Source organism: Barbus barbus, assembly GCF_936440315.1.
Source record: "Barbus barbus genome assembly, chromosome: 36".
In the NCBI taxonomy this organism is placed as follows: Eukaryota; Metazoa; Chordata; class Actinopteri; order Cypriniformes; family Cyprinidae; genus Barbus; species Barbus barbus.
Window position 1 is genome coordinate 25,528,244 of NC_136714.1, and position 9,402 is coordinate 25,537,645.

Below are 9,402 nucleotides of genomic sequence, written 5' to 3' on the forward strand. Positions count from 1 at the left end.
TTTACCATTTATTTAATATTAAAATCATAATAATTTTTATTGTTAATTATATTGATGCATAATTGCAACATTTTTGACCAAGTTGTGCAGTCCTGCAAAAAAAAGTGTCACCTTGAGCTCTTAAAAAAAATCACATTTTAAATTTTTTACAGAAAATGTAAAGATTTTTTAACAGAAACAAAAATGTTTATTTTACCCAAATCAACAATAGGTCTATAATATTTCTTATTATTAAATAAAATTAAACAAATTAAAAATAATCATCATCTTAACAAAAAATTATTATTTTTATAATTATATTGATGCATTCTTGTTGAGTTTTAGGCCAAATTGTACAGTCCTGCATAAAAACACAGCAAACCTGGAGATCTTTTTTTTTTTTTTTAAATCACATTTTAAATTAATGAATAAAAAAACAATCTCAATTGCATTTTCCCCTATCTAAATAATTGTTCAGTGAAGTAATGCACATATCAAGTCAATATTATTTGTATAGCGCTTTTAACAATGCAAATAGTCAAAGCAGCTTTACGTCGGCTTGATATAAAGCTGGGTGGCTTTATATCAGCTTTACAGTATTTAGACGGGGAAATAGTTTGTCGAAATAGTGTCATTCTCCTCTGGCCAGACAAAATCAGCAGTTTAAATCTAGGCTAAAGCAGAATCAGATTGTGCAAAGGACTTTTGTATATTTGTATACGTTCACATTTGACTGTGTTCTGATCACGTGCATGTTGTTGTCCCATTCAGGATGGTGCGATCACCTTTCGTGCGGATCGCAGCACCCCACAGCTTTATCCCTGCAGTACACCCAGTTCAGAAGACCAGTACAGCCCACCTGACCCCTCGACTCTGAATCCTGATTCCCACAATCCTCTCATGACCTCTCTTTTGCCCCCAGCTGGTGTTCAACTCATGCCACCAGGTACGTCCCATTTATAAAACGTGAACTGAAGAAGAATCTATTTTGATTCTGTAATCATTCGCCATCCTCTTTTATGGTCTCCTTTAGCTCCTCCCACTATTCTGCAGGATGGGGCGGTCCCTCTGCAGCAGGCCCCGCCTCCGGGCAAAAGTGTTCCATTCTACCCAGTGGCCCCGGGGCCACCACAGCCAAACTTTACGACACCGTTCCAACCTGAAATACATGAGCAATACATGCCCATGCCAACCCAAATACCCCAACAAATGCCGCAGCATATACACCAGCAAATGCCCCCACAATATTCGACGTACAGCCCTACAGAAATGCCTCCACCGATGCCACCAGGAATGCCACCACAGATGCCCCCTCCAATGCCTGGGGCTGAACATGGCTCCGCCCCTTCCTCTCCTCAGCAGTTCCCCCAGTCGTCTCCCACGTTCACTGCCCCTCCTCCACAAGGGAAGGACTTCTATGATGAAATGGCACGCATGGTGAGTTAGAAAAAGCTAGAAACGCAGTATTCCTATTTAATCCAACTTTTAAAAGTAATGCATTACATTGTTGCATGAAATGTAGCATCATTACTTTAATGGAATATAACTCATTAGTTATGTTAGTTTTGCATTTTATTGGGTTTTGTTGCCTGTTACTCCATATTTACTGCCACCACCAGTGTTGGGTTATATTGCTTTTAAAATGCATTACATTGTATTACCCATACAAAGAATATATATTATGTTAAATATAATTTTTTGGGGGGGAATATAACACTTAGTGTATTCTATGAAATGTATTAAACCGATTCTTGTTGTTTGTTTTCAAGGGCCCAGGCAGAAGATCACGAACCACTTCACAGTCGTCAGTGCAACTGGTACAGGCTGTACATATACATACACACAGTACCGTTCAAAAATACGTGATGTTTTATTAACAAATTTCGGGAGGAGCACGCGCAGATAATTAACACGGTCAATTCACCATCAGCAATCACTCAGTCTATCCCATCAGCCGAGAGAGAACTTCTATAAATAGACCAAGCCATCTTACCTTCATTCTCTCTACAGTTTTCAGCATCCCACCTCCACCCCAACTCCTCACCATCAGCCCGCTCCTACCCCAGCGTGGGGAGGAGCTCGGGGGGGGAGCGCTCTGGGTCCGGGCTAAATGCCGAGCTCGGACCCCTCTCCCCGGACAGGAGGAGTGCCCCGGGTTCGGGAGTAATTTACAGAGCTCGGAGCCCTCTCCCCGGACAGCACGCCAAATACGCATAAACCTTAAACTCTGTTCATTATACGCAAGGGCGAACTCGTGAAATGGAGTTTTATTGTAAATTGTGGGTGGTGATGGAGCAGTGGATAAGACACATGCCTTTGGTGTGAGAGACCCGGGTTCGAATCCACTGTGAGACACCAATGTGTCCCTGAGCAAGACACTTAACCCCTAGTTGCTCCAGAGGCGTGCGACCTCTGACATATATAGCAATTGTAAGTCGCTTTGGATAAAAAGTGTCAGCTAAATGAATAAATGTAAATGTAAATTAATACATTTAACAAGGGTGCATCAAATTAATCCAAAATTAAAGTAAAGACCTTTATGATGTTACAAAAGATTTCTATTCATAATAAATGCTGTTTTTGAACTTTACACAAATTTAATCTTCACATTTCTTTTCAACATTAATAATAATCATAAATGTTTCTTGAGCAGCAAATCATCATATTAGAACAATTTCTGAAGGGTTATGTGACACTGAAGACTAGAGTAATGATGCTAAAAATTCAGCTTTGTTCACAGCAATAATTTACATATATTCAAATACAACAGTTATTTTAAGTTTTAATAATATTTCTCAGTGTTACTGTTTTTACTATATATTTGATCAAATAGATGCAGCCTTGGTGAACAGAAGAGACTTTCAAAAACTATTTAAAAATTTGCCAACCACATATATTTTTAAACATAAGTGTTTAATCAAATATTGTCTTGATTTGCAGACATCAGGTCATCGGTCTCGCACAACGTCGGAATCGTCCAATCATTCTGGACGAGAGCGCAGCAGTTCTCTAATCAATCAGGGCTCTCCACCTCCCCCTCCTATCCCAGAGGCTCCACCCCAGGATGAACCCAAGAAGACCAAGAAAGACTCTCCCAAAAAAGTACTTGCTTGCATATAAACATATACAGCGACCCACTGGACATGCACTAGAAAATCTTTTGCAGTTGAAATGAATGTTTATTTCATTCTTCATCAGGGAGCGAGTGGCGGCTGGCTGACCTGGCTGTATCCAAAACGAAAGAACGAAGCACATCTGCCAGATGACAAAAACAAATCTGTAGGCACCTACTTCCAAACAACATCCCATTCTCTCTCGTGATCAGCTTGTCTTGTTTCGCAGCATTGATTTAAGAGAATACTTTGATTTTTTTCAGATTGTGTGGGATGAAAAGAAGCAGAAATGGGTGAACATGGATGAGCCAGAGGAAGAGGTACAGGCAGGAATTCATGCATTTTAAATGCTGTATTGTATTGTGCATGCATCGTTGTGAATGATGGTATTTGTATGCGTTTCAGAGCAAACCCCCTCCTCCTCCACCCACTGGCTTCCCCAAAGCTCCAATGGTTGGGATGGGGCCACCAGGAATGGGTGGTCCAGCAGGAGGGCCACCTGTAAATATGTTCTCCAGGAGAGCAGGTGGGTCACCTTTTCTCTTCCTAATTACTTCTTAGTGAGAAATCTGTGCATATATTTATCCTCTAGTTAAATTGTATATATGTATTTCCTCTGAAATAAAAGCCATTGCTGCAGTGTTGTTTTCAACTAAAACTGAAATCATTAAAAATAATTTTTAATTGAAAGAAAGCTTATAAAATTAATAGAATGATAAAAGCGCTTGCCATTAATTTATAAAAAAAATTATAATGGAAAAAAAGCTAATCCAAAATATTAATAAATGCTATATAAATAATAATAATGAAATTAACTGTGCCAAATACAAGAAAATATTTAATTTAAGAAATTACATTATCATTTTTAAATGAAACTAAAACAATAAAAATCAATAGTTGAAAATAGAGGCATTTTATAAAATAAATGGACATGAAAAAGAACGTTATTTGTTCATATTACAAAAATAAAATGCATATTAAACAGCAATATTTATCTATGCATATTTTATTGAAATATTCAAAAATATAAAATGTCTCCGGGACGTTGATAAGCTGAACAAACTGATGAATCGGTTCTTTGAATTAGACAGTTTTACCAAACTGATTCATGAAAATGAATCAAACTTCCCAAGCGGTTTAGAGCAAAGACACTATGAAAGTGCTCGCGGCTGGTTAGTAAGAGAGTTTGTGTGTGTGTTTCAGGCACTAAGAGCCGTTATGTGGATGTGTTGAATCCCGGTCGTGGAGGATCTAAACCGGCCGCTGTGGTACCGCCTCCTGCTGATCTGTTTGCTCCTCTCGCACCCATGGCCATGCCATCCAACCTCTTTACACCAGCTGCAGGTGTGCATGTGTACGTCATTGTGTTCTGTATATCAGTATATGTCTGTGTGAAGTCTAACACTGCTGTTTTCAGTCCCAGATGAGCAGCAGCAGCCGATGGAGGGAAGCATTCCAGATGCCAGTGTAGAAAACACAGAGCAGACTAGTGCCACAGTGCCACAGGTACAAACTATCAATATAACACACACAGTGTTCAGAATATACAGTGAGGCAAATAGGTATTTGATACACTGCCACTGCCTACGATTGGGAATGCACTTAATATATATATATACTTTTTATTTGCTCACTAGAGCAAGTTTTTTTCTTTCATTTTTGTATTATATTAATTCAATCTTTTTTTTATTATTTTTTACTGTCCTGAGGCAGATTTTATATGTGTGTATATATATATATATATATATTATAATTTTTTTTTTTTTTTTTTATTAATTAGTTTTACTTGCCAGAGGAAGTTTGCTTTTTTTTTTCTTGCATTTGGCTTTGTTGTTTTTTTCTTTTTTAATCTACTAATCTCAGCCACTTTGTTTTTCTTTCTCTAGCATTTGGTTCTCAACAATGTATTATTAATTAATTGATTCATTTATTTAACTACAGTATGCCTGGATGTATTACGGCAGTGAGAAAGTGATTGAGGATTTAATGTAGTTTAATATTATAATTATTTATTATTCTCATTACAGTATTAATTATTCATTACTGCATTCCAGCAAAAATATATTTTTAATCAAATTAATTTTATTGAATCCTAATTCTAATCAGACATGCTTTCAATACACATCTGCTATAATGAATGTGTTTTCCATCTAGATGTTTAATCCGAATGCTTTGTCTCCCGGCCTCGAGGGCACGCAGTCTGGAGAGGTCAGATCCTCCTTTAATACTTTATCACTTCTCCTTTAATTAACGCTGCTTCATCCTGTCACGCCCGGCTCCTTCACCCATGAATGCAGAATAACACAATTATAACCACACACATGCTCACATGTACACTTACTACCTCTGAAACACATACTCATTGCAACTTGCATCTCTAACTGTATTCTATGATTATGAGCTTTGATTATGATCACACAAAGAGCATGAGTGTGTGCGAGCGTGTTTGAGAGTGAAAGCACATGTTAAGGACTACACCCTGCTGAGGCGTGATGTAATTATATTTTAATATTGACAAGAGATGTGTGATTTAAGATGCCGCTGCATGGGATTAATTCGGGTTTGTGGTGTGTTTGTTTGTTTCGTTTATTCCTGCTGTTCTAGCTGTCACGTTCTAGCTCAATGAGTTCTCTATCTCAAGAAGTGAGTCAGCATTTAAATCAGGTACTTTCAGCTGGTTCTTATCTGAAACACACACACACACCTTTTCCAGACACTACAGTAATAAAACAGCAGTGCTTTCTAATGCTGCATAGTAAAACACATTCACACATGCTGTCTGCACGCTTCTAACATCACACACTTGTAGGCACCCCTCCAGCACGACACCAGCAACCCTGACTGAGTAATCCGCCAATAGGAAGGGCTCTTGGATTTCAAAGGCATGCTGAAGATCGAGGCTCCGCCCCATTTTGGTGCATGACATATTAACCAGTCACGTTCTGCATGCTAATCATGACTTTCAGTTGGCATGGCTGTCTGTATCCATGGAGATGGCTGGTGTTGCTGCTCTCCTGTCCAAATAGTAATTTCAAATGCATTCTCATAGGTTCCCACTCATCCACCAACGCAAGGAGCTCCGCCTGCAGGGGGCGTGACCTTTTATAACCCCTCCCAGTTTGCACAGGTAAGAATTTCAAGAGACATTTAAGGTGATTCAGTGTTGTTTTTGTTAACTAGAACTATTACAAAATCACTTTTGTTAATTAAAAGAAAGCTGAAATGAAGTAAAATAGAAATTTTTTTTTAATTTGAAATACCAAAATTACTAAACTTAAAACTGAAATCAAAATAAATGGAATCTAAATAGAAATATTTTGCAAAAAAAAAGCACATAAGTGACTAAAACCTAAACTAAAATTAAAAAGAAATATTAATTTAAAAAAAACCCCGAAGGAAATATTAAAAAGAGAGAAATAATAAATTACAAAGCACTTAAATTTATTAAAACCAACCGTTACATTTAAATTAAATGAAAATTAAATTTGCATTTATCTAAAATGAAAAGTGAAAATATAAATATAAAAGATAATTCAAAATATTAATAGTATTTTGATAATTCTAAAATAACACTGTGCCAAATGCATTAAAATGTTTCATGTAGGAATTTTAATAAATAAAACAGACAGTAAAAATCTAGTTAAAAATAATCAGGTGGTACACTAAATGAGCATGAAGAAGGATGATATTTGTACCATTACAACAAATCATAATGAATGATAAATGGCAATATTTACTGGTGAATAAAGTAAAAAAAAAAAAATACCTCCATATAGATACCTCCATATGTCCCACAGTACATTTAAGACAATTGTTTTGTATTAAAAGTTATGGTTAAATGTGCAAAGGATGCACTAAATTGCATACATTTCCAGAAAATATTTCTGGACATTGGATAAAACCAGGTTTAATTTTTTTTTTTAAGTTTTGTTATAATTTAAATTTATATTAAATGTATTAAATTTGTTTTAAATTATTAAACTTATTGAAGTATAGGAATAAAACCCTGTACTAAAAGTGTTATTAAAATGGAGATTTCTCCAAACTCATTTAGGCCTTTAAAGATTTGTATTGTAATTGAAATATACAGATGCAAATAGATAAAAGTGCAATAAAATAAACATGTAAAGTATATTTTGGATGTTTTCTTTCCACTAGTCTGAACCAATGCATGAAAAAAATGTAGTTTTGCCTTAGAAGCTGACATGTAAATGTCTTTCTCTGTCTTTTCCAGTCTGTTCCCACAAGCCGCGCTCGACCTGGTCATCTGGGACAGAGAGGATACCCGACCGTGAAATAGGAGTATCGCTGTAGTTTTAGATCAAACTGTGGTTCTAGACCAGATCGGACTGAAGTTTGGTTCCTGCCTGGACTCCTGGAAGCGCTGGCAAGTGGCCCTCAGCCTCCCGAATAACATCGTTGTCGCTGTCATAATCATGGTTTTCCCGAACGGATCGGATCGGACTTGGTCATCCTCTGATTCTCCTTCTAGACTCCTCATACCCATTACAGTCTAACTCTTGTTCTGCATTTGTACGGACCGGCCGGCACTTCTTCAACGTGAGCAGTGTGAATATAAGTGCAATATGTTGATTTTTAGCCCTGTGTAGTTTGATTTCCTTTAGTAGTCTGCTCGTTTCAGCAGGGTGAGTGCGAGTGCGATTGTGTGCGTGAGTGGGGAGGAAATGTGGACGTGTCTTGCTGATGGACGCCAGCCAATGCATGAGTTAGAGGGCAGACTGGCCTGTTTTCAGTGCAGCGTACCAGAATGTTTTAGATATTTATTAAGCTTCCGGTCGAAACGCTGTAGCCGGACAGGATCCGTACATCAGAGTGAGTTTGTGTACGCGTCGTCACGGCGTGCTAAACAAACCCATCTCTTTTACCGTCTCCTGAACGAATCCTTCATTTTGCCAGTAGCGAAGAATCATACATTTATATGATTTACCAAAATCCTGTGATCATTGTGCGTGTTTTGCTCATAAAATATCATTTATTATTTTCCTGGCTTCATATCGCTCTCTGATTGATCGTCTTCGTGTCTCTTAATCACACAGCATTTTCCCTTTGCTCGTTCCGGGGGTTCTTGTTCCCATGGTAACAGCGGGGTTTTGTAATTCCAAAGGTCAGCTCTGTTTGAAGGAAGCTCTGACTTTTCCAGTGTGTTCAGAAATTTACTGTACAATTCTTGATAAAGTGATAATAAAGATATTTTTGAGCTCTTTATTACTCGAGGGTTTTTTTATTTTTATGTTTAATATTATTTTATAATATGGTCATTATAAGGTTAATATTAGGTCTGCATGCATGATCATTTAAAATAATCAGTATTTAAAACAGTTGTTGATGGACCACCATTCAAAAGTTTGGGGTTGGTAAGTTTTTTCAAAATGTTTTTCAAAATTTCCTCACCAAGGCTGCATTTATTTAATCTTATTAAAATATTAAGAAATCTTATTGCAATTTAAAATGTTTTCTATTTGAATATATTGTAAAATGTAACTTACTCCTGTGATCAAAGCTGAATTTTCAGGTTCATTAGTCTAGTCTTTACCGTCACATGATGACATGAATAGAAAGTAAAACCTGCATTTATTTGAAAAATAAATCTTTTATATCATTATTAATGCCTTTACTGTCACTTTTGATCAGTTTAATGCATCCTTGCTGAATAAAAGTATTAATTTCTTCTGAAGTATCTAGAAAGAGAGAGAGAAAATACAATTAAAACTTGCTCTTAAAACCATTTCATATTTTTTTTTTATTTTTATATATATATATATATATATATATATATTTCCATGGCTGTAATATTTTTAGAATTTACATAAATCTACAGAGAAAAACATTGCATTCTTTATTTACAAACAGCTGATTATGACCTATTATTGTAAATGTGCAGCCGCATCTGGAATGTAAAAGCCACGACCTAGTTGTTAATGCACATGCTCTAGACGCATTTATCTGAGGTGCTCATGCAGGTAAAACAAGTTCAAATCCATCTTTTTTTCTTCACAATCTTTTCCTCTATATCAATAAAAGTGTCAAAGATGTAATGTAAACAATGTCTTGAATTATACAAGTAAAATGCACAGCAATTTAGGCCTTAAAGACCCAAGTACAAAGTCCCTTGCAGTTGCATGGTCTGCAGAGATTCCAAGCCTCATTCTGACATCTCTGAGTGTGTTGGGCTTAGATTGCCCTCCTGTGGACAAAGAGAAAAACATTTGTTCACAGCTCTTCTGTAGCTAAAAGTGAAGAATATTAGTTTTAAAAAAGCTTGCATAAGTGCATACTTTGATAGCAAGTA

General features: G+C 36.5%; 2 protein-coding genes across 5 annotated transcripts in view; one reads left to right on the forward strand and one right to left on the reverse strand.

The window, feature by feature from the left end:
• LOC306856410 (protein transport protein Sec16A-like) overlaps positions 1-8,320 on the forward strand; it is a 29,076-nt gene extending 20,756 nt beyond the window's left edge. The window contains exons 19-31 of one of the 4 annotated variants that reach the window (XM_079395685.1): positions 751-925; positions 1,013-1,416; positions 1,749-1,796; positions 2,920-3,081; positions 3,178-3,258; positions 3,356-3,412; positions 3,498-3,618; positions 4,296-4,436; positions 4,510-4,598; positions 5,247-5,300; positions 5,697-5,756; positions 6,142-6,219; positions 7,327-8,320. In XM_079395685.1, the coding sequence (XP_079251811.1) occupies positions 751-925; positions 1,013-1,416; positions 1,749-1,796; positions 2,920-3,081; positions 3,178-3,258; positions 3,356-3,412; positions 3,498-3,618; positions 4,296-4,436; positions 4,510-4,598; positions 5,247-5,300; positions 5,697-5,756; positions 6,142-6,219; positions 7,327-7,392 (1,536 nt within the window). In that variant the 3' untranslated portion in view covers positions 7,393-8,320. The remainder of the gene's footprint in view (positions 1-750; positions 926-1,012; positions 1,417-1,748; positions 1,797-2,919; positions 3,082-3,177; positions 3,259-3,355; positions 3,413-3,497; positions 3,619-4,295; positions 4,437-4,509; positions 4,599-5,246; positions 5,301-5,696; positions 5,757-6,141; positions 6,220-7,326) is intronic. The other 3 variants (XM_079395686.1, XM_079395687.1, XM_079395688.1) reach the window with 3 other exon arrangements.
• Positions 8,321-8,877: 557 nt separating this feature from the next.
• The window catches only part of LOC306856133 (uncharacterized protein), a 3,651-nt gene continuing 3,126 nt past the window's right edge, over positions 8,878-9,402 (reverse strand). Inside the window, exon 7 of the mRNA XM_079395165.1 lies at positions 8,878-9,297. Within this exon, the coding sequence (XP_079251291.1) occupies positions 9,256-9,297 (42 nt within the window). The 3' untranslated portion in view covers positions 8,878-9,255. The remainder of the gene's footprint in view (positions 9,298-9,402) is intronic.